The sequence below is a fragment of the Phoenix dactylifera genome, chromosome 2, assembly GCF_009389715.1.
Source record: "Phoenix dactylifera cultivar Barhee BC4 chromosome 2, palm_55x_up_171113_PBpolish2nd_filt_p, whole genome shotgun sequence".
Lineage (NCBI taxonomy): Eukaryota > Viridiplantae > Streptophyta > Magnoliopsida > Arecales > Arecaceae > Phoenix > Phoenix dactylifera.
This window is the reverse complement of record NC_052393.1, coordinates 4,494,391-4,518,293: the sequence shown is the minus strand read 5'-3', so window position 1 is coordinate 4,518,293 and position 23,903 is coordinate 4,494,391. Positions and strand designations below refer to the sequence as shown.

Here is a 23,903-nt window from a genome sequence, read left to right as displayed (position 1 = left end):
CGCTTCAACTACTTAGATTACCGAAAGTTTCAGGTATCGTCTCCTTTAACAAAATACTCCAAAAGCTAGACCAAGAAGTGCCTACACTTCTAACTGCTGCGGGTAGGGAACTCCCTCTTGTGAGGTGATCTCTCATGCCCGGCATCCCCAAAGTGTTGACGCTATGGAACCATAAAGTAGAGTATCCAGGTATTTTTTTTTATCAGAACCTTTAGTGACCATCAGAGAAGCTCAATAGATTTGGAAGCCTAAAGCGAACTTACTAATAATAATAATAAATGTATTAGATAGGAGTCTTTTGGAGCCTCAATGCATTTATAACTAAGAGTCTTTAGACTTGGAGGTCTCAATGCATTTATTGCTAAGAGCCTTTTGAGAGCCTTAAATGCATTTATAGCTAAGAGTTTTTAAGCTTGGAAGCCTTAATGCATTTATAGCTAAGAGTCTTTAAGCCATAGATACCCGGAGATTTTTAATCACTAGACCATGATCTACCAAACACATTGATCTTAGATTATTGGAGATCAAATCACCCCAGCAGATCACCGGGGATCATAGATCACCATGGTGATTTTGTTGGGGTTATCAAACACCCCCTAAGGGTTGAGCTGGCCTTAATGGCTATAAACTTCCTATTGACAAAATGATCACGCACTAATGACTCCAACGCCCTCCCATCCCCCACCACAGAGAGAGAGAGAGAGAGAGAGAGAGAGAGAGAGAGAGAGAGAGAGAGAGAGAGAGAGAGAGAGAGAGAGAGAGAGAGAGAGAGAGAGAGAGCAACCCCTATCTAATTTCCTGAAATCATATTATTCCACTTACATTTGCACTTCATGCTGTAACGTAATATAGAACAGCTTACTGTTTCTTTTTCTTCCCCCCTTCATCAGAACTTAAAGTGAAGCTAACCCATTGATAGCATTTATGATTCCCTCATGCAGCTAATATCGTCTTTTACTCTTTTTTCCCGTATCTGCAGTTTGCACTTACACTTCAGCATTTAAATATGTAACAGATGTAAAGTGTTCAGAAAGACAGTTCCTTGTGACGGGACAACAGCATTTGGCAAACGGCAAGATTTGAATTTTAACTAAATTCATAATTATACAGGAGTAATTAGAAAAATAGGAAGAAAATGTTAAATATAGGAATAACCAAATAATTTTGAATGGCTATTATGACAATGAACCCCCCCCCCCCCCCACCACCACCAAACAAATAATAATAATAATAATAATAAACCCCAAATAATTAAGAATATCTCAAATTTAGCAACAAATAAATAGTTAATTATCAATATAAATTTAGAAAAATAAAATAACAAATCAAGAATGAATGAAACTAATAATTTGTGGCTTAACATAAGTGAGTTTAGGTTGTAAGCTGCCTGCCAGAGCCAACAAATGCAACTGAACTGAAGCACCTCACCAGTAACCAACTTGCCCATAATTGAACTAAAGATACACATCAAGTTGCATTGTCCCATGGCCACCAAAGATTTAGGTGCCGCTGGCAGAGGGATTGCTGCTGTAGGAATGTCAAAATGGGCAATGTATGATAAAAGGTGATGCAAATGATATCGAAATGTTTTGCTATAAAGACAAGGTAGAGGTAGTAAAATTTTCTTAGAGGTCAAGCCACCTATCCATCTAATAATTATCTTTGTGGAGAAGTTCTTGCAAAATAACAAATTTGATGAAGACTTTATTAATTCTGCTCCTTCAGATATACAAAAATTTCCCATCTAAACCTGTTCAATTTTGCTTCCTAGACCAGTCAAAGATATTGCATTCAAACATCATAAAGAAGTATTTCCATAAATTCCCGTGCTCAGTGGCATAATATATAAAAAAAAAAACATTTCAATATGTCTTATTGGTCCATACCTACATATCAGGCCTGTAACTCACAGATACTGGCTGCCAAAAGTATCATATTCACAATTGAATCAAATCCATATGAAGTTGGAGCCACAGGCATGCTGGTTTAAAACTCATTTTTCACCTAGCCAATAAGTATCATGATGGAATATCACTCAATAATATTGCTTTTATTGGAGATAAAAGAGGAAAAAAAGCTCAAAATATCAAATTACTTGTTGCAGTACATAATTTTTACCTTAGAATACAACAAACTTCAAGACCCACAACTAATCAAGTACATTAGAGGAGTGAAGCACATTTTTCTTGAGACTATCTAGAAACATAAGGAGAGTGTAACAAAATCCTTGGATGTAAGACAGTTTCACAAACGCTGACAAGTGAAAGCAATTTTAATTCTACAGATAACTGCAATTGGAAGCATATATACTTTTATGCTGAAAAATCCTATCGAGCACCATCCATGGGATTTTTGAAACTTCCTTGTGAATTGGAAACATCTATCACTCAACATGGATCACCTTTCACTGTGCACAACAGATGAATGAGCACCATTTTCAACCCTTGATATGTCTTGGTCCTCAAGCAACTTACCATCCTTTGGCACCAAACAAGGGATTCCATCAATTATCTGATAAAAGACCACATGCAAAACAAAGCAACACAAAACGACCATCATGGATTCAATTGTTAACCAAGATACATTCAGAATATTTAAACAATATATCATATTGGAATTGCTCAGGGATATAACTTTTAACATAACAGAGAATCTTCACAGAAAAGAAGTGCATGCACAAGGCATAACAACAAGAGTATTTTGAGAATCTACTCCAACTCCTTCCTTCCTTTGTTCTTTCTTTCATTCATTCATTCTTCCTTTTCTTTTTTTTTGCAAATTCTATCTTATCTAAGTATTAATTTTGAGTAGAAATTTTTTGGAGAGAAAGTTATCTTTAGTTCAGTTAATCATACCAGGTTAAGATGAAAAAAACATGCAAGGCAAGGGCAGAAGATTACTAGGGACAGAAAAAATAATTATAAGAATCATTCAGAAAAAAATCTAGAAGCTTCTTTATTGAATCCATGATGTTGTAGTCTCATATGGTGTTGGCCTTCCATTCCTACGTTCTCTTTGATATATTCTTGAAGCAGGCTCAGCTCAAAGCAAGTTCTACAAGGGTCTCACAGATTGTAGTCACTTCTTGTAGTGGTTCAGCCTAAGAGTGAAGATCAGATAATCCACAGGCAAACAGTATAATTATCTATATTATACTACGACAACTTGAAGCAGTATCTGGATATATACATTTTTATTTGTGTCATAATGCAACTAGCAGACTAAAAGGAGTCCGGTATATCCAACTGAAAGCAGTCATAACCCTTGAAATAACATTCTTATATAAGATCTAATTAAGATTAATTTCAATTTTGCTTATCAAGGTCTGATAACGTAGATTTAGCCAGTAAAGTGGCTTTCAGTTTTCACAGTCCAGCTTCTGCAATTTTGCTTGGAAACTACATAAGGAAATAAACAAAAAAATAAAAACAAGGAGAAAATATAGTAACTCAAGAAAACAAATCTATCATATATAACTTAATTGGAGGTCCATCTTGTGCTGAGCTCTCCATTCGCTATGTGGATACTAATATTAATGATGGGATTTGCTCGGCCATTGCTAAATTTACTCCTATGTCCAGTCGAATTTCATGTTTGAGATTTAAATCCTTCTCACGTTCTACATGAACATTAAGAAGGCGACAACCATGTATTAATTAAAGCAATGGGACAAGAGAGATATTGAACATACAAGCAAATAATTGCAGACTATATAATAATGTTTTTTAATTTATTATAAAAAAATACTATAATGAATGTAAAAGAATTTATATAATAATTGAAACAAATATATCTAACATTCATAATTTATTTAATATAATAACACAATTATATATAACAAAATAAACTATATGAAGCAAATATATTCTTAATTTCTTACAAAAGAATTTATTTAATATTACATATAACAGATGTATTTATCATTTATTTTTAACTCAAACTCAGGCCAATCAACACATCTATTGCCTTTAAATTTAGTATAATCTATACTCTAGCCTACGCATATGTGATTTACTACATAGCTTCAAGAAACAGCTGCTACGATGTCGTAATTGCACCAAGATGGTTTTGATAGACCTACATAACAATGTTTTAAATATAATTTGTTACACTGTTATATCGTATTTCAATAACAACTCGAAAAAAGATAAAAAATCATACCCCATGCATCGCACAGGCCATATGCTAGTTAGATGCTATTTTGGCTTTTGAAGTACATAGCACAGACTGTTGATTATTATTACTTTTTGGCCAAAGACAGGATTTTTTTTTTTTCCGCGGGGGGGGGGGGGGGGGGGGGGTGTGGAGGGAGGGGATGGAAGGAAACCCTTAGAGTGTAATACATGAACAACCTTTTGATGGCAATTGTGTGTGGCAATCTAAATGACTTCCCTCTAAATACTCACAATGCTTCAGAATGTTTATCAAACCTAAGTTTGATTTATAGAAATGCTTCCTGACACTTGAAAATAAATTGCGACAAGAAACGGGCATGAACAGATATTATGTGCCCCTTATTCCATAATCAACACTGTACGCAAGGCAAAGCTCTAGAAATCCATCAGAAATTTTCACATCCAACATCCATGTGAAGGTAAGAAGATTACTTATTGATTGCAAAGGAAACAAGATAGGAATGGGACTCACGGGAAAGGATACACCGATGGTATCGCTAATCAACGATTGGGAGTCTTGGCAACGCCTGCGAGGAAGGAAAAGAAGAAAAAGGGGGTCACTTTAAAGAAACGAGACCAGTAGGCTCTCTTTGTTTTCTTTCATGCCTGGTTAAATACGGTTGTATATAATCGAGGAGACGGAGAGAAAGAGAGGGATAGGAGAGAGGAGACCTCAAGGGCTGCTTGGAGAGCGGGCAAACCAAGAAGTCGGAAAGGGCCTTGCAGATGTTTCCTCCCTCTCTTAGGAGGAGCGCCGGGCTCGCCCTCACCATTGTCGCTCTCCCCGAGCTTCCCTATTATTTTCGCTCGCCGGGTTCCGGCCCTCGGGGCCCAGCGACACAGCGCTGAGAGAAAAAAAGAGGGATGAGAGGTACGCACGTGCAAATGCACGTGAGAGGAAGTTGGATCCGACTGCCCGCCTGTGATTTTTTTTTTCTTTATATAATAGTTGCTCACCGCAGAATCAAAAGCAACAATCTGACAAAACTATAAAAAAAAAATATCCTGGTCGATCCATAAAACTCTTTTAGAGTACTGTACTGCGTAGGATGCAACCCAATCGACAATCCTATTCGTATCTTTATATACATACAACCCAATCGGCTGCATATGACCCACAAAAGTACTTGGCAGACGGTTGAAATCTCTCAAATTGCAGCTGGGCCATTGTAATTGAGAGTGCTATGTATGATCATCCTGACAGTCACGATAATATCTTGTGCATGAATTGGTGACTCATTTTTTCTAATTGGTGGAGAAGAAGACTGAAGCATGCCATAATAAACTAGTGGGACAAAAAAAAAAGCCCTTAAAAATATAAAGGAGGTAGCATAGGTAGTTGATCGGATTTAGAATTAGTGGATTTTGTAAAAAAAAAAATCACTTTATAATTGATTTTGTAGAACAAAGTTTTTTTTTAGGATGGTATACATTCGGTATCGACGAAATACTTTTTCCAAATTTACAAATATGCCATTGCATAATTTTAGATATAAATATATCTACACTCTCATTCCCATCTCCTTTGCCATGATCTCGAGAAACTTGGGGGACCTCGTGAAGTCGTTGATGTAGGCCACCAATGTCGAGCCATTGAAGCCATAATTTATAATTAATATAGAAATATAATATAAAAAAATTTCCAAAACTGAAAAAATTTCAGTAGCCATATGGGGTAAAATATCTAGGGATTTCTAGCATATTCTTTTCGAATTCCGTCACGTTTTCATGTTCCAATTGAACACTTTCCATTTATGATCAAAGGGGAAGATTATTCTTTTTACCAAACATATGCGGATCAAATCACGATTTTATATATGAATAATAAAGAAACTGCATGAAAGGAAGATTAATGACTCGTATAAATTACTTAACGAAAAATGTCCCGAAGAAATCCAACGAGAAACTAATAATCCTGTTATAGAGAAAAAGGTGGCTATCATCCCTTTTTCCGATGAATCACGTAATCCTACGATTTCTAAGTAATTTTTGTCTCAATTCCTCCACATCTTCAAATCATTGGAGGAAGGATGAGATCTTGAAGGGCTTTGAGGGGTTTCTTTGGAGAAGGAGACTTATAGGAGGATAAAATTGTCCTAGGGCTTGATCATGGAGAGGATGAAATTATTATCGAGGTTGAAAGGGTGAGAGGTAGGGGGGAGGCAGGGCGGACTCCATAGGCGACTTTAGTGTGGAAAGCAGCAGCAACATCAACCACTTAGACAGCAATGCACGAACGACAATGATGTAGCCTGTAGGTGGCAGTGAAATGACGAGTGAAGTGAGGGCCAAAGAATGGAAATGAGGGGATGGTTCACAATCAGAGCATTAGGGGAGTAAGAAGTGGAAAAGATGAATTGAAAGGAAATACTTGTCATCTTTAGTGTTACCTGGTATTCATGCACAAATAGTTTAGTCGATCTTATATTCTTAACTAAAGGCAACTCTTACTATATAAATCAATTTTTCATATGACATATATTTGATTTTGGCCTTAGTCTTCCTTCAAAATAAAATTTTGAACAACCTTAATGCTTTTGTTTTAGTACTATGATTCTTTAGGTTGACACCCAATCTATAGGTTGCTCAAGGGAGGGTCTAGAATTCAAATTTTAATAGTGGCATTTTCACACTAGCATATATTAGCTCAACTAGTTGGTATCTTCCTCTTTAATTGAGAGGTCCCTAGCTCAAATTTGAGTGATGATAAATAATCATTGTATTCTAAAAAAAAAAAAGATAATGATATTTTCACTACATTTTTTTAATACAATATGATATTTCTCCATGTACCGACTAAAAAGGCCATATCAAATTTCTTTTAATCTCTTTCCGATCCTTTCATTCTCCTTTTTTAGGTATAGATAAGCTAGTATTCTATCACAAGTAGCTCTTTGTAGTTGCGCCTCAACCTTTTGATAAGCTTATCAAAAAACCTTTTGATAAGCTCGGCCTACATTTCTCCTTTCATTTGCCACTTTGGCATGCCACCAAATTCAAGCTTCACATTAAAAGGAATGTAGCTTGAATAACTCCTCAAAAGAAATATTTCTAAGCAGAATTATGGGTAGATTTATTGTATACAACAAACCATCATTCCTAGTTTATAGTTATATTTGCTCTACTAAATAACATTGTTGCCACATTTAATCTTTTTATTCAGGAAAATTCGAATTGCATATGGTGAGAGGAGAGTTTGTTTGCAACCCACACCATCATTCAAGTTGGTCAATCTCTTTAGGTGACAAGGAATTCTCTGACTCTTTATTACTTTATTTGTCAACACGGGAGAATAAATTTCTGCAAATAAAAATTTGTACCTAATCCCTACAAAGTTGAATTTCAATGAACTTGTTGGATATAATCATGCATGCAAAACTCGTTGAAGTACTCAATCTTGAAGGTACTTAATCCCAATTTGAATTGTACCAGAAAATACATGCAGACCATTGAAGTACTCAATCTTGAAGGTACTTCAATCCCAATTTGAATTATACTAGAAAACACATTGTTTGTGTAGTTTGGTGCATCTCAAAAGACACACTACAACATAGCATTAGACAAAGCGACAATGCAAATGAATGATAATATGATTATAGTTAAGTAGATGGAGACACCAATTCTTTTTTTAAAAAAACAATCATGCCATATTTGCAATAATTTTATTATGCGAGTGATTAAGATTCTAGAAGATCATAAATAGCACTACTAGATATTTCAATAATTTAAGAAATATAACTAAAATAGAAGCTTTGCTTGTATAAAGCTCTTCATTCGCCACTTGGATGCCTATATTAATAACAGTATTAATAGAGTATTTTTGATGATACGTAGAGTTATGTAATACAGTTCTTTAATAAGAAGTTTATTAAATTAATATACAAATAAATAATAATTATTAATAATCATATTTGTTTGATGTATACTAATATTAATGAAAAATAGTTTTTATTAGTATTGTACCCTACCCATATCCTGCATATCACGCATAGATCTTTAGATTACATTAATATTTTATTAATTTTTACTTAAAATAAAAGGACAACCACTAATGATTATGCTATATTGCATTTAAAAAATCTACTAGATGCAATATTTTTCTAGTTATTATTATATGAAGGTTAAATCATGATCTTATTAATTTATAATAATACTATTTTACTATATCGATAGATATATACTATTCAAATTTGTATATTGATAATATATCATAATATTAATAGCAAATTAATTTTATAAAATAATTAGACCTTATATCTATTATATTTTTTTATCTATTTAATTATATCTATTATATTGTATTTCAAAAATAGTTTTAAAAAAAGAAAAAAACTGCATTGCGCGTATCGCCCGTGCTAGTTTATATGCATATAATTAATTATAAATTGAATTACAAAAATTTTTTTGATGTTTACGTTTATTACACTTACACTCAAAAGTTTGTAAAAGCTACACTTTACATCTAGTTAAATTAACAGCATTAGTGAATCCATTTACCTCATATAAAAGTCAAAATTGCCCATGAGTGATGACTAAATTACAAAAAATCTCTTAAAATTAGGAGTAAATTATATTTACATTTAGTAATTTGAAAAATGTATGCTTATCCCCCAAGGTTTATTTTTATCCAATACTTTTTAACCTATAACTTAATAGAACGTTAGTCAAATCGTTAACTTAAATGGGACCTAAATGCCATATCAGAAAAAAATTTAGAAAATGACTAAACTAACCTTAAGTGATGTAATATCCACCTAAGGAGGAGAACATTTGTGAGGCATCATGCGTCTAGAGCTTGATCATGATGAATCGTCAGAAAAAAAAGCTACATGCTAAGAAAAAATCAATCTAAATCTTTTAGGCAAGTATATGTTTTTAAAATTTCATATTGTAGGAAGCTAGTATCAAGAGTTTTGTGGCTTAAGCCAGCTTGTTCATAGTCCAAGCCAGGCTATAAAACTACAACTAATGCACTTTCTAAAAAAAGAGTTTTTATGAATATACTGGTTTGGATTTTTTTGATTATAGGCTGCTATAGTTATCATAATTCTATATATAGATATAGGAATCCTCATGCACAACGAAAATATTAAAAAATTATGTCTACAGTATTGAAAAAGTAGAACTCAGAATTAACAAATGATGCACCAGTCCAAATCTCTATGACATGATAGGTGGGGAAGCGAAAAGAAAATTTAATCAAGAAGGACGCTCGTTGCTGGATGCGGGGCTGGAATTAAGGATGCTCGTCCTTGGATGCCAGTTGGAAAGGAAGCTTGACGTCGATAGTTCTTTGAAAAGAGACACTCATGGTGGGGTAGCAAAGCATGAAAAAAATTCTAGTCACTCATTTTGAAAAGAAGAAGATTTTTAAACATGGAAGACTTTAAAAGGATCGGAGACTCGAAAAAGTGAAGCGAAGCCTTATTTTCTCATAGAGATAATTCTGACTTTTTACAATAGATAAATAATTTTATTAACATTGTCAATTTAACTTGGTGTAATAATAGGTTTTATAAAATATTGGATATAAATATAATAAATGTAAACCTTAGAAGGATTTTTGTAAGATTACTTTAGTTATTTTAAATTTTTTTTCTTGACACGGTGTTTTGATCTCATTAAAAATTTGACTAACATTATGTTGAGCCATTGGTTGAAGTATGAGATAAAAATAAACCTCAAAAGATAAATTTAAATTTTATACTATTAGATATAAATATAATTTATTTCTAATTTTATAAAAAAATTTGTAATTTATTCTAAACTATATTAATATTTTTCAAATAAATACGATAGGCGTGGTGCCATTTGATGCGGCGCGTCTCAATGCCATTTGTTTACAGCTTGAGCACTTTGAGTGCGTACACGTTAGGTTTCGCGCTTCCGTTGAAATGTGTTCTGGTCCTCCTTTAGGTGATCCGAGGGACACCAGAACGTAACCCTTTTTCTTGTTTCCGCCCTTTGCGCGTGACACGCCGCAAAGTCCCCGAGGGTTTAATCACCGACTTAAGCTTCTCTTCGTTTCTGCAAGATCTTCGAAGATTTATATAGGTCGATAGCGATCGAGAGAGAGAGAGAGATCCAACGGCGAAGATGAGAAGGGCTCAGAGCGTTTTCTCCACGCTCCTCTCCCGCAATCTTCTTACTTCTTCCTCCGCCGCCACGGCGGCGGCGGCGGCGGCGGCGGAGCGGACGCTCCTCCGCCCGGCGCTGTACAGCACCGCCACCACTTCGCCGCGGTCGCGGTGGTGGTCCTCTCCTTCTCCACCCGCCTCCTTCCCTTCGAAGTCCGTGCCCGTTGGACTCGCGGGGGCTCTCTCCTTCTCGCTGACCCTGGTCTCGGCGGCGGATGCCAAGGAGCCGCCCTCCCCCGAGCTCCTCCCCAAAGACGTCGTCCTCTACCAGTACGAGGCCTGCCCCTTCTGCAACAAGGTTAAAGGTAATCCGATCCTATTGGATTCTTGATCCACCCTTGCTTTATAAGAATAAAAATAAGATAATTTATAAATCTTCTGTTTATATCTGGATGAATAAAAGCGATTTGCCGTGCTTCTTGAATTTTCCTAACCTTTTTGGATTTTCGAGCAATGTGTCACCGCTGGATTGGATGCCTTCTTTCTGTGGTATAATATGGCTGGAAGATGTTATAGTTAGGAAAGATATTTTTGAGCATGATTTTGCTGCTAAGTAATGGAAAATGATAGGATGAGCGTTATGCATAGACTCCAAAAGAATAAGCAACCAAATGCTGAATTGTTTCTTCCTTTAGATTACAGAGGTAATGATCCCTTTCAGGTATAGAATCCAACACCTCAGGTTACTAAGACATTAACGAATGAAATCACTGGAAACTAGAAAAAATAATTAGTTATTGGAGATGGATGCTAGAGTCAAACTATAAATCTTTGACCAGATAAAAATACTTTCCTATTACATGATGAATTGGGATATAGTGGTGGCTTAATGGAATCAGTTTAGTAAAGTAAGCATCTACCAGAACAATTGCTGCAATATCCTGAGGAAAATTATTCCTGTTTATGCCAAAAAAATTGTTTGCAACGTTTTAGAACATTACCATTCATATAACTCAAGATCTTTGTTTCTTCCTCGTCTCTTCTCCTAACTGTTCTTTTTTGCCTGTATGTGATCCTTAGAGCTGGACGCAAGGACTTCATCACATGTTTTGAGCACAAGGTGTCCGATCCTTACTCCCTAGGCCCATCCTAATTTAGCTGTGAGCCTCCATGTCATGTACATTGTATCATATGCACCTGTAAAAAACCCAAATATCTGGTATCTTTCTCTTTTTGAAAAATATCATGGGCTTGAATCTTGACGATATGGTCCAAGATTTTTAATCTAGTACAGGCAGAACTTATCTTATTAACCTTCCTATATACAAGTGCTGACCATATACTATATCATATTCATATATAACATACAAGGGGTTCATCTTTCTTAGAAAATTGGGCATAGTTTGGAAAGAGATCAAGGTGAAACTAAAGATGCAATTTGCAAGAACTTGAACACAAAACCAGCCTTGTCTATTTTCCAACAATTCTAACAAAAATATTTTCAATAGCACCTAGACAGCATATAAACCATGGAAACAAACAATAAGATGTTTATATAATAATTTATAATTTTGTTTAGGATGCAAAAGTTCAGGGGTCCTCATTGAATTTGGAGAATCTGATGACAATAGTTTCTTAAACTTTTGAGAAGATGATGTTAACCATATAGATATAGAAGTTAAAGCAAAGATATTTCAATCATATACCACTAAGTAGTTTGAGGTTGTGAGCAATGTTGGATGTGGAAGCGTAGGTTTCATATCTGAAAACATCCTAGAAGGAGGAGAGGAGATAGAGAGAGAGGTTACAAGTGGCACAGATTAACAGAAGTGAGGGTGGGAAGCTTTGATTTTGGATCAATAAATGTTAAAGGGAGAGGAAGAAAGGAGGAAAAAGAGAGCAGAATGGAGAAGGCCTGCGTCACAGTGGTGGGCTAGGTTGACAAACCACGAAATTGGGGGCTAGTTGAGGAAAGCAGCAGTGGATGGAGGGTACTAAAGTTGGAGAATGCTGAAGATGGAGAATATCAGAGCTGCACGATAGTGGAATTCTAAAAGCAAAGTTGGGAGGATGCAAGAGACAGAGGGTGGAGGCTTGTTTGGAGGTGGAAGGAGGCCGGCGTATGGAGCACCCAAAGATTTAAGAAAGATGGATTCGTAGAGGGGGTCTGCTTCTATAAACATAGATACATACATCATTTTATAAACTAGATTAGGTTTGGGTTAGGTCATGTTGGATTCCAGCCTAAGCCTGGCTTGGCCTATTGGTGGATCTACTACTTACCTGGATATGTGACACAAGTGTCAAATGGTTTATTGTGTGTACCCGAGAGGTCCTAGCCTAGGTAGCAGATGGTTGATATTAAATGCCATTTTCTTGGATAGTTGGCTTTAGGATGTTGATAAATTCAATTGTTTGGCACTCCGTTCACCATTGAGAGTAATATTGGACCCAATACCACACCCAACAAGCAAGTGAACATTGTAGGAGGATATGACATGTTTTCTATGCTTACATGGTACCCTCATATTGCTTTCACGAACAACTTATGGTCTTTCTTAAACAACCATCAATAAGCAGCAAATATTACAAAGTTATGTATTTTGCACATGTTCACTACTAGCACCATATGGTGCAAGGTTCTAGCATGAACCAGCATAGATGGATTTGCATTGCTGGCCATTAATTATGCAAAACATGAGCAAACATGCTTAATTTTTTTTCTTTTAAAATATGCACTTTGTAGTAGCAACTAGACATGTTATGAACATGTATAATGATTTTTTTTCTTGATAAACTAGGGGACAAAAACAGACATTCCCCCAAGCTCGTAATTATATTTATAACAAAGAATACCTTAAACCAACAAGAAAACTGGTTGTATAGATGTTGCCACACAATTTGGGGTATGTTGACTTCGAACATTTCCTCGGCATGGAGTGCAATCACATAAAAGATAACTAATGGTTAATGAATGCTTAATCCTATAGTAATCTGATATTTATCTCACATCATTTTTGCAGCCTTTTAGCATATTGACATCCAAAGAACTTGTTTGTTTTTTTCCAGCTTTTTTAGATTATTATGACATACCATACAAAATTGTGGAGGTCAACCCCTTAAGTAAGAAGGAGATCAAGTGGTCTGATTATAAAAAGGTTCCAATATTGGTTGTGGATGGTGAACAGCTGGTTGACTCATCGGGTAGGTTTCTGCTGATTTTTTCATTATACACAATCTTGGAATTGCTTTAACTTTGAATTAAAAGTGTAATTTTCATTTTCTCTTTTTCTCAAGAGTTCCTTCTGTTTGTTGGTGAACATTGTATACAATTAATTAATATGTCATATAACGGAGTATGAGCATGTGGACTTCTCTTGCAGATATTGTTAACAAGTTAAGCCATAGGCTTCATCCTGATAACTCTGTTGTTGATGAGGAGGAAGCAAAGTGGCGTAGGTACAGTTTCCTCATAAGAATTTGTTATATGGAGTAGTATTTCGAGAATTGTGAAAATTAGTATGTGTTGGTTCTTGGATCAGTTCTTGGTGCATTCAATATCAGTATATGTTCTACAATTTGCTTTATATTTGCCTTTTTCTGCAACAATTATTGGTATTTCCATCTTCAGCTTTATGTCTCTGGACATGTTTCTCGTCCCTTGCACTTGAAAAATTTCTACTAGATTATTATATAGGAAATTTAATATATTTAAGCAGTGAAAGTACATAAATTCTCTCCACCTCAGCTACTTGACTGTTAGTACATTTTTCATCATTGCAGCTGGGTCGATGAGCATCTTGTTCATGTATTATCACCAAACATATACCGGACTACTTCAGAGGCGCTGGAATCCTTTGATTACATAGCCAAACATGGTGATGTTTATTCTCTCCGTCTTTTGGGATGTGAAATCTTGGACTTACATTGATCTGTATGCTCCACTTTATTTGATATTGATATATGTTATATTATTATATGTTGAGAGACAATCCATTATGGTCATTCACCAAGCATTCATATTTAGGGCTATCATTATTATTATTGGAAGCTTTTGCATATTCCTCTGACAATTTCCATCCATGTTACTCGGGGTATTTCCCTCTGTTTCCTGCATCGTTCAGCAAAGATGGAAGTATCAAAAACCCTTTGGATCTTTGTTTGACACGACCATAATGGTCCTCCAATTCTGCTGATTGTAATATCTTGCCAAACATTTCTTGACTTGACAAGTGGATATAATGGACTCGATGTCCCAAAATTGTCTAGAAATTTCACTAAAAGCAAGACATATAGTGCAACGATATAACTTGGATAACTTCTGTGTCATGATCAGACATCAATTGTCACATGCAAATGGTACTTTTAACTTCACATTCTTTAGGAAAACGGGCATTGGTACTCACTAATTCGATGTACAAAGCTTAGATGAAACTACTGAATAGTCAGGATTTCTGATTTGATGCCACCACAAAAGGTAATTATGGTGTTCTGCTAAACTCCATCTTGTTTACTTGGTCTGTTTATTCCTGGGGCATTTAATGATTTGGTACTACTGTTGGAGTAACTCTTCAAAATTTGATTGTGATTGGTACTAAGATATTTTTCTAAGGAACCATGCTCCTGTCTAATCTGAATACCAATTAAATGTTTGCTGGAGTAACTTGTACTAAGATATTTTTCTCAGGAACCATGCACCTGTCTAATCTGAATACCAATTAAATGTTTGGGCCGGAGCTGCATTTTGAAATTTAAAATGTGTCAACTGCTTGTTTGGTATAAAGTATGGTTCTGGTGTGGTGCATGGGTGAATTTTTAATTTGGATACAATTTCTTAGTAGGGATCAATATGAGGTTTCAGCTGAAATTCTTTATCTGAATATTCTAGTTTAAATCCTGGAACAGTTATTTTCAGAATTAAATTTGACGTCCCTAAAAAAAAGTCCTTCCAAATCTTAAAATATTTGCAGCAATTCAAAAGAAATTGAGCCAAGTGCCTCTCTTTTGGTTCACACCCTTAAAAAGGTAATCTTCAACAAATCTTTCAAAATGTAGTTTATGCTGACAAAAATTCCAATTAGAACTTTATTTAGATTAAATGGTTGTCTAAAACTCTAATTCACCCCAAATTTTATAAGAAAATCTGAAGAAACCAGTAGATAACCAAAACTTGAACTTGGCTCCACAAGAAAATAGCCAGCAGATCACAGATACCATATAAATAAATTCTGAGTTGTTCATTGTTCATATAGTGAAATTAAAAATGTTTAATAAGGGAAACTGCCTGTATGTTTCTTGGCTATCTGGGGAAGTGCCTGTATGTTTCTTAGCCATCCACTTCAATCTGGAAGCACGCTCACATTTGGCAATACCAAGTCCTCTCACCCCCCCCCCCCCCCCCCCACCTTCTCTCTCTGTCTTGCACGCACATGCAGCCTTCTTTCTCGATGAGACTAATATTTGCATTCATCTTTTTTTTTCTTTCTTTCCTTTTTCCCAATTTTCAACCTGTCTCTCATAGGAGAGTGCATGCATGAATACATGCACCAACCATTTTTGATAAGGAAACCAATATATGCATTCGCCTTTTTTTTTCAAAAAAAAAAACTTTGACCTCTCTTTTAGGAGAGTCAACTTTATGGCCATATACATAAATTGAAATACTTTATTCATCTTGTTCAATGGATTACAGCCATTTGTGGAATCATGAGCCATGTTATTCACATATATTAAAAGGTAGTGGTAAATTATGCGACCCCAACTATGCACACTTTTGAGTAAGCGGCATTAAACATGAAATAAATCAATAATGTCAATTTGTACTAGTGCCATACTATATTTAGCCTATGGCCTTGATAGCCCCTTGCCAAATTTCACAAAAACTTTTCAATAAAGACTATTTTCTGACTTGGCTTCCTTAAAGTGCAGGCAACTTTAGCACTACAGAGAGGTTTGCAGCAAAATATGCTGGGGCTGCTATCATGTACATAATTTCCAAGAAACTAAAGAAGAAATATAACATCACTGATGAGCGTGCTGCTTTGTATGAAGCTGCAGAAACATGGACAAGAGCTCTTAACGGAAGAGATTTTCTTGGTATGCTAACTTCATCATAACTAGTGATATGATATATTTCTTCAGGCCATATGCTATGTCATAATGATATATTGTTTCCCTTATCCATTTTTCCAGGAGGATCCAAGCCTAATTTAGCAGATCTTGCTGTATTTGGAGTTCTAAGACCTATCCGATACCTAAAGGCTGGTAGAGACATGGTGGAGAACACACATATTGGTGAATGGTACCAAAGGATGGAAACTGCTGTAGGAGAGCCTGCAGGAATTAAGGCTTAGAATGATGCATATTACTTCGAAAGTTTCATCTTTGCTTTTGTACCACCACTATTTGATTTGCCATAAAAGAAGCACATCGGTTTCTTAATGTGCTGCAGCTATTGTGAGCTGTTCAAATTTTGATTGTCGCATGAGATATAGCAAATAGGTAGAACTAATTTTGTGAGCAGAATGATAATAGTTGGTTGTTTCTGTGATGGACGAGATTACTATTTTTTATTTATAAAATATTAAAACAATACGACATGTGCTTTGTATTTTGTATGTTATGGAACCATTTGATATGAGAATGATCTACTTGATTTCCAGTGTTTAGCATAAACTTATGCAGTATCTTGTGCCATACTAAAATACCATGCTGAAGTTTCTAAATTGTTTGGATACATGTAATTATCTTGACTTGTTTGTTGTTTTGATTGATTGTTGGTATTCATGAATTCCTTGTTTATCATTCTGATGTTGGTTGCACATAAACACTAGTATTTTCTGTTACAATATCATTTAATCTGGGTAGTATGAAAATCATATTAGTTTCTGGTTCTTAGGTGGTTAATTTATCTGTTAAGATATTTGACATGATGTGTTTCATACAATCAAAGCCGATCATGGGCCTGGCTTGGGCAGAAGAATTGTCAAATTTTAAATAGGCTCGGTTCGAAGCCCGACTAAAAATCACTATAGTCCCGAGGCCTAATCCATGATCAGCTCTAGGTACAATATCTTCTTGTCCATGTGTGCATTTGCATATGAATATCTAGACACTAGCATCACAGTACAAGAAAGCAGTATGTTAAAGTCTGTGCTTCTAACTGGATAATTTTTCATGGAAATAGAATTCCCCAATATGTAGAGGAAGTGTTCATTTAAGAGGAAAATGGAGTTTTTATCGTTTTAATTCCTATGTTGTGGATTTGTGGTGAGTGTTTAGTGCTGCAATCCCTTGATGCCTTCTAAAATAGGTTATGAGCAGGACTGGAGAAGAAATAGAAGATGGAAGCTCTCCACTAACAGGAGGAAGCTAGCTATCAACCAATCATTTTATATGAAGGCAGGTATGCACTGCTTGTTAAGAGATTTGAAACTCATCCTGGTATGCAACTTTAGTCTTATCTGATTTTTTTTTCTTTGGGCCTGTATCTATTACTGGCTTTTCATGATATCAGGTAATTCGGATGTGGTTTACTTTTACTAGCTTGAGGGTTCTTTAGATATCTAGTTTGATACCATTGTCTTCAATATGTAGCATGATGTAAGATGTGCTCACAAGGAGCTTAGCCATTCTGCCCCTTTATTGCTGATCTAAATTTATTTTCATGACACGTCATTTCTGGGTGAAGATTTTGCAGGCTCTGTTGTGATATCATTATTCTTTATCGAACATCTTAATATAGAGCTGCACCTTATGGAATGTTTGGCTGTTAAAGAGTGATGCACAAGTTGCCTCAAGTGGACTTTTGTGATAATAGAAATTTTTGGGTATTAAAAAAAATACTTTCAGTCGCTACTCTCATTCCATGCACAGAAGAAATTATACCCTCTACTGTGTGCACCATATAGCCATGCACACAGATAATCATAGCTGCTTATTTCCATATTAGTACATCGAGATGAGCGTTTGATGAATGAGACTTATAAGAACGAATGGCTTTGAGTGGCTGTGGCGGCGCATGCACAGAGAACCCTTTTGGCGACGTGATCCCTAGATCATCACAAAAGAGTTGATCCTATCTTGATGATGACGTGGCTAATTAATCCGTGTAAAAAGAGCATCCTCTCCAATAGTAGCAAGCCCCAGGCCCAAAACCTTATTCTTGCCCTCTTTACGTGCTTGATTCCCTTCTTTTCTCCCTTGGCTCTAACACGGGCACAGAAGATGAGCACTGTCATGGTTTACACGAATAGGCGTGACCTTGGACCTTAGCGACAATGCGATATCAATTCTCCACATGCGGTTCTATGCAGGAATCCATACAATGGATTTTGAGATTACTAGTTGAATCTTAATGTGAATTTGTTTACAAAGGATGGATAAATATGGAGGTATCATACTCTAGTTCCATATGAAAAATTTCGTCGTTGTGACATGAAGCTCAACCTTCACACAGCATAGGCTTCATGCAGATATGCAGACATTGAGTATCATCATCGGATCGACCGGTGTTGGACTAATTGATTGTTTCAGAATTAATTGTCAGAGAAATTACCTGAGGCATTTTTCCAGAACTTTGATAAGGCCGTGAAGATCTTTGCCCAAAGGCCAATTTGGTACATCTTTAGTTCAATTAATACTTCAAAGAAACCTGTCCCTGTTAAATATGGCTCCAGTTTTTTTCTCTTGGCAGAGAGTTCTGAGTTCCCTGATTTAGGGAGAAAGAGAGGATGTCCTGTATTTATTCTTTTAGCGACCACGAAGGAACCAGCATGGAGTGGGATTTGAATAAGCGGGCCCTTAGGCATTTTTTATTCATAATAATCAGAAAGTTCGGGAAGGATATGTTGTCATCATTCATAGCTGGAAGCATTATTTAAAATTAGAATACGGCGTGTGCCGACATGATAGATTGTAATGGCCATGATCACACTAGAGAACTTTTTGGCAGCTTGTAAAAAATTTGTCCAAATCCTAATATTTAGATATGTTTCAAGCTATGCAGCAAAAAAAAATTAGCTAAAAGTTTTGCAGTATTTGGTCACCTATAGGCTGCCCAATTTGCAGCAATGGAACTTGCAAGCAATGGCTGCAACTCAAAATTCTCACCAGTCAACAACGGATAACGCATGCATGGGACACATAAGCACATCGACACATAAGAGTTCTCATCGCCTCTCAACTCAGAGCCACCCCCATATGACCTTCATCCGTACCTCGCCGACTTCAGTACTCAATCTCCAAAAATGCCGAATCGCTAGAAATTAAATAAAGCAAAAATTTCAACAACAACTATATTTAATTGTTGCAACCGAGTTTGCAAGAACGGAAAACATGTTGTTTATGTTTACCAAGAAAAGAACATATCGTTTATGACTCAATAAAATACGCCACATAGCGTAATTTGCGTTGCAAAGTCAATTAAAATAATCCCCACCATCAGTGGCGGTTAACGAGCGCGCCAATCAAGACTGTGGTGCTGTACACTAGAACCAACGAAAACATTAAAAAAAAGGAAAAATAACAAAAGAGAATCCATTCCCTTGAGCAGTTCAAAACAAAACAAAATTAAATGAGAAATCAGGCAATTTTAGTCTCTTCCTTGCAGTAAATACATGGAATAGATTCAGATTACAACAGATAGCAAATAGTAAAACACAAATATAACCACCCCCAACTCAACCTCAGACCGCTGCTTATACCCACTTCCTTCCTAATCTCTGATCCCTTCTTTTGTACAAAAGAGAAAGGAAAAGAAAAGAAAAAAAAAGTTGTGCAGCTACTTAAGCATGCGGCGATCACATGATGGTACAGGAGCTGGGGTTCTCATCGCTGAAGGCGTTGGAGTAGCGCTCCTCCATGGAGCTGGCACGTGCGAGTGGGGCGAGCTTGGGGTCGTCCAGTACGTCGCGCACGTACCCGGGAGGCGCCTTCTTGTCGTACGCTCCGGGGGCATACGGGTGGGCCACCACGTCGTATGGCACGTACGGCCACGGCTCCACCAGCTTCCCCGTCTTCCACCTCAACCTCTGTATCACCTTCTTCGCGTCCACGTACCCCGTCACCGTCACCTTGTTCAGCTTCGGCTCTATCTCCACGGTGCTAATCCCTGTCCATTATTGTTCCAAAACCACCGCGAACTGAGTTAATTAGATTATTAATCACGACAGTAGATGAACTATAAGAAGAAGAAGAAGAAGAAGGGGTTGGTGATTCATTGGTACCTTTCATTCCTTTCAGAGCTTTCTTCGCCTTCCTCTCGCACCCTTCGCAGTCTATTCTCATCTTCATCTCCACCGTCTGGTTCCAATGAATAGTCGCTCTCAGTCAGTCGTCCATAGAATCAAAAATTAAAGTACACATATGACAGCAATAACAGCAAGAAGAAGAAGAAGAAGAAGAAGAGGTGGAAGAAGGGATATGTGATGCCAACCTGAAACTGCTGCCTTTTCTTGGGCTTTCGGTTGTATTTGGGGATCGAGCAGAGTTCCGAAACATGGTCTAAAATACCCATAGTTTGCTCTCCAGGCTCTAACTACGCTGCACCTTTGTTTCCTCTAGTATGCCTTCAGCTCAGATGAGAAGGCTGGCGACTAAATAGAACCTTTGAGCAGCGCGAAAGATAACAGTTTTCGCGGACTGATGGTCCAAAGCTTGGGCTCACACGGCAACACGAGTGAAGGAAACCGCGCCTAATATCCACCGCCCGACCGTCCTAGGGCAGCCACGTTGCACCTACTAAAACGAAATTCTATCTTGCGGCATGACACGTGGCAGAGAATCTTATGGGAAGCACCGGCGTGCCTGTTCTAGTTACGTGGCACTCTTTTTCTGGAGCCACGTCATAGATAGTTTCGGGGGTTAGTGTGGAGGGTTGCCGACATGCGGATAGGGTTGGATTTCGTCTTCGGTGTGCGGATATTTTTGAGGAGGCAATGTGGCGTGTGGGCCCCAGGCGAAAGCTCTGGATGGGCCCACCGGCGACAAAAGCCGTTTCCAAACGTTCTTGGATGATTCCTCGGTGATCTGGCGTGACCGGTGCAGTGGGGCCCGCCGAGATCTGGGACCGATGCGGCATGTTATGGTGGGTACCACGTCCTCCCACGAGTGAGCTTGGGTGATGGATGCGCCGAGGGGTAGGTTACGGTGCCCCTTAAATCTTACACAAAGGGTGTTCTTCAGATACATCTATGCTAATTTGGCAACCTCAAGAGAATGGAAATCCACCCATTGTATTTTATGTATATAGGACCCATCTAATCATCATTAGATTATAATTGGAAAACTGAACTGCAATTTGTACTTTAAAACCCGAGAGTAAAAAGATCGCTTGTCAACGATATTTATGTACCATAATTATTCCTTTCAAAATTCTCCGATAACATACCCATATCAGTGCCACATTAGCACAGTATCGATATAGTACGGTGCAGAATTTTTTTGACATATCGACTATCAGTATGCCATTCGTATCGGATATCAGTACTGAACTAGTATGATACGGTATATTTTGTACTGTTCGGCTTGGATCAGTATGGCAGATGATTAAGTTGGGTGATAAAGCAAGCGCCCCCTAATCTTGACTCATGCACCGCTGGGTGACGATGCGACTCTGAAAGCCTAAAACGAAAGAGATGGGAGCGGTGGGATGTTCGATGGCGCTCTTGACGAAAGAGATTGGGAGCAGTGGGATGCGGTTGGTATTGGATGGGCTCTTGACACCATAGAACCGTGTTAAAGCTGAACGTGCGTGTCTCACGTTTTACGGTTGGACGCGTCCCGAAAGGAAATGAAACCGACAGTTTTAACTTCTAGGATCTGTTTGAGACTTCAGCAGAATATGCTTTAAATTCTATAGGAATTAAACCATTCGGCCCAAATTCTATAGCAATCAGATCTATTGGCCTATTTATATTAAATTTTCTAAAAAATTATTCAAATTCAATCCAGATTCTTGCTTTCAGAAGAATTTTTTTTATAGAATTTGGATTGAATAATATTTAGTTGATACAGAATTATATTTAAATGGACAGTCTACTCCATAAATTCCATAAAGTTTTCCAGTATATGCATGCGTACAAAAATAAATCTATATATCATAATGCTACTATGACGTTATATATATATATATATATATATATATATATATATATATATATATATATATATATATATATATATATTAAAAAATAAAAAAAAACAATGCTGCCATGCCGTTTATGGCGCATAAAAGTGGATTTACACGTATTGTGGGATGACTTGTAGCTATGTTGAAGTTTGGGCATATAGGTCGTACGTTTTCACACTAAGGTCGATTTCTATAATAATTATTTGGTTGCTATGATGGACTTGGTTGTCATGATGGTGTGCAATAATTCAAGTGGAGTCTCCCTCATGAATAATATTGGTGGGGTGGAATAGTTGCTAATCCCTCCCATGATGCCATTAACTCAGCTTGAGGTACATTGCAATTAGGCAAATGTTGGGGAGCGGCACATAAATTAATCCTATCTATCATGATCACTAATTAGAAAGCCTATGACTTCAACCTTGGGAACGAGCAATAGTTGCTAATCCTGCTATCCAGGAAATGAGAGTGTTGCTAAACACAAAATGGATTGGAACTTCGTGTCGGCAGCTTCATCGAACCCCCTTCCACACCACTTTAATAGTCATCAAAGCGTTGGACTTTGGTGTCCTATGAATTGAATGCATAATTTCCTGTCCCAAATATATGTTATCTTCAATATGCATCCCAAAGACGAGCACACTTTGCTTAGCTGTGATCATATGCGTCCCAAAAACAAGAGCCTTCGCAATGATTTTGGCCCTGTTTGAAAGAGCTGGAGGCAGTAGAGCTTTCTGAAGTAGAGTTTTTATAAAAAAATATTTGCTACTTGGTAACTACATTTCTAAAGTGCTGTGGTATTTTAATATTTATTTGGTAAACAAACTAAGAAAGTTTTTTTGTGTGACAAAATGACCATAAAATATAATATATATTAATATATAAATATATGATATAGTATAATATTAATATAATGTAATATAATATTATTATAATATAGTACTATAACATTATATACTATAGGATAATTTAATATAATATTAAATTATTTAACATAACATATCAATGTATTATAATATAATGTAATATAATATTATATTTATAGCATAATATAAGAATAAATATATAAAATATTATAATTATTAGTGTAAATTAATTTTTCATCCTTCTGATGACCATTTATCTCTCTAACAATTTTTCTACCTAGATGATAAAATTAGTTAAACAATTACTAATATTTATTTTTATTTATTTATTTATTTACATCAGATTATTTGCCACTCACTCATTATTTTTTATTTATTTATTAATATTATTTGGTTATTTAATTAAAATATATTTATTTATTTATTCGTTCATTTATATACATATTTATTTATGCATTTATTTATTTATTTATTTTCTTTTTTTTCTTTTCTTTCCTCTTTTTTGTTTTTTTTTCTTTCCTTTTCTTTCTCCTTCCTTCCTCTCTCCCATTCTTCTCCTTCCTTCCTCTCTCCCCTTCTTCTCCTTTCTTCTCCTTCCGCAAGGCCGGCGGCGCCGAAAGGGGGCCGGGCCGCTGCGGTCACAGGAGGGGGCCCG

The 23,903-nt window shown here is 36.4% G+C and overlaps 3 protein-coding genes across 4 annotated transcripts; 1 reads left to right on the top strand and 2 right to left on the bottom strand.

Moving 5' to 3' along the window:
• Nucleotides 1–2,029: 2,029 nt before the first annotated feature.
• On the bottom strand, nt 2,030–5,027 carry LOC103719591 (UPF0434 protein Mmwyl1_2153). 2 transcript variants are annotated; one of them, XM_026809434.2, is made up of 3 exons: nt 4,848–5,027; nt 4,648–4,702; nt 2,030–2,478 (listed from the first exon to the last, which is right to left on the bottom strand). In XM_026809434.2, exons 1-3 carry the CDS (start codon nt 4,946–4,948, stop codon nt 2,398–2,400), a joined length of 237 nt encoding a protein of 78 aa, XP_026665235.1. In that variant the 5' UTR covers nt 4,949–5,027; the 3' UTR covers nt 2,030–2,397. The 2 variants fall into 2 exon arrangements, with proteins under 2 accessions (XP_026665235.1, XP_008807134.1); XM_008808912.4 differs by having other exon boundaries at nt 2,030–2,511; nt 4,848–5,022.
• Nucleotides 5,028–10,141: 5,114 nt separating this feature from the next.
• Nucleotides 10,142–16,913, top strand: LOC103719592 (prostaglandin E synthase 2). The gene is made up of 6 exons (XM_008808913.4): nt 10,142–10,617; nt 13,322–13,456; nt 13,636–13,711; nt 14,036–14,130; nt 16,181–16,348; nt 16,445–16,913. The coding sequence occupies exons 1-6, from the start codon at nt 10,272–10,274 to the stop codon at nt 16,603–16,605; spliced, it is 981 nt and encodes a 326-aa protein (XP_008807135.1). The 5' UTR covers nt 10,142–10,271; the 3' UTR covers nt 16,606–16,913.
• Nucleotides 16,914–19,822: 2,909 nt separating this feature from the next.
• On the bottom strand, nt 19,823–20,974 carry LOC103719593 (heavy metal-associated isoprenylated plant protein 26-like). The gene is made up of 3 exons (XM_008808915.4): nt 20,688–20,974; nt 20,479–20,554; nt 19,823–20,363 (listed from the first exon to the last, which is right to left on the bottom strand). Exons 1-3 carry the CDS (start codon nt 20,766–20,768, stop codon nt 20,053–20,055), a joined length of 468 nt encoding a protein of 155 aa, XP_008807137.1. The 5' UTR covers nt 20,769–20,974; the 3' UTR covers nt 19,823–20,052.
• Between the last annotated feature and the right edge of the window lie 2,929 nt (nt 20,975–23,903).

Coding starts and splice junctions, on each gene's coding strand:
- LOC103719591 (XM_008808912.4), bottom strand. CDS start 4,948: ATGGTGAGGGCGAGCCCGGCGCTCCTCCTAAGAGAGGGAGGAAACATC. Junction 4,703..4,847: donor CTCTCCAAGCAGCCCTTGAG/GTCTCCTCTCTC, acceptor CCTTCCTCGCAG/GCGTTGCCAAGACTCCCAAT. Junction 2,512..4,647: donor CCATCGGTGTATCCTTTCCC/GTGAGTCCCATT, acceptor GTCTTTTATCAG/ATAATTGATGGAATCCCTTG.
- LOC103719592 (XM_008808913.4), top strand. CDS start 10,272: ATGAGAAGGGCTCAGAGCGTTTTCTCCACGCTCCTCTCCCGCAATCTT. Junction 10,618..13,321: donor CTTCTGCAACAAGGTTAAAG/GTAATCCGATCC, acceptor GTTTTTTTCCAG/CTTTTTTAGATTATTATGAC. Junction 14,131..16,180: donor TGATTACATAGCCAAACATG/GTGATGTTTATT, acceptor CTTAAAGTGCAG/GCAACTTTAGCACTACAGAG.
- LOC103719593 (XM_008808915.4), bottom strand. CDS start 20,768: ATGGGTATTTTAGACCATGTTTCGGAACTCTGCTCGATCCCCAAATAC. Junction 20,555..20,687: donor AGAAAAGGCAGCAGTTTCAG/GTTGGCATCACA, acceptor CATTGGAACCAG/ACGGTGGAGATGAAGATGAG. Junction 20,364..20,478: donor AGCTCTGAAAGGAATGAAAG/GTACCAATGAAT, acceptor AATAATGGACAG/GGATTAGCACCGTGGAGATA.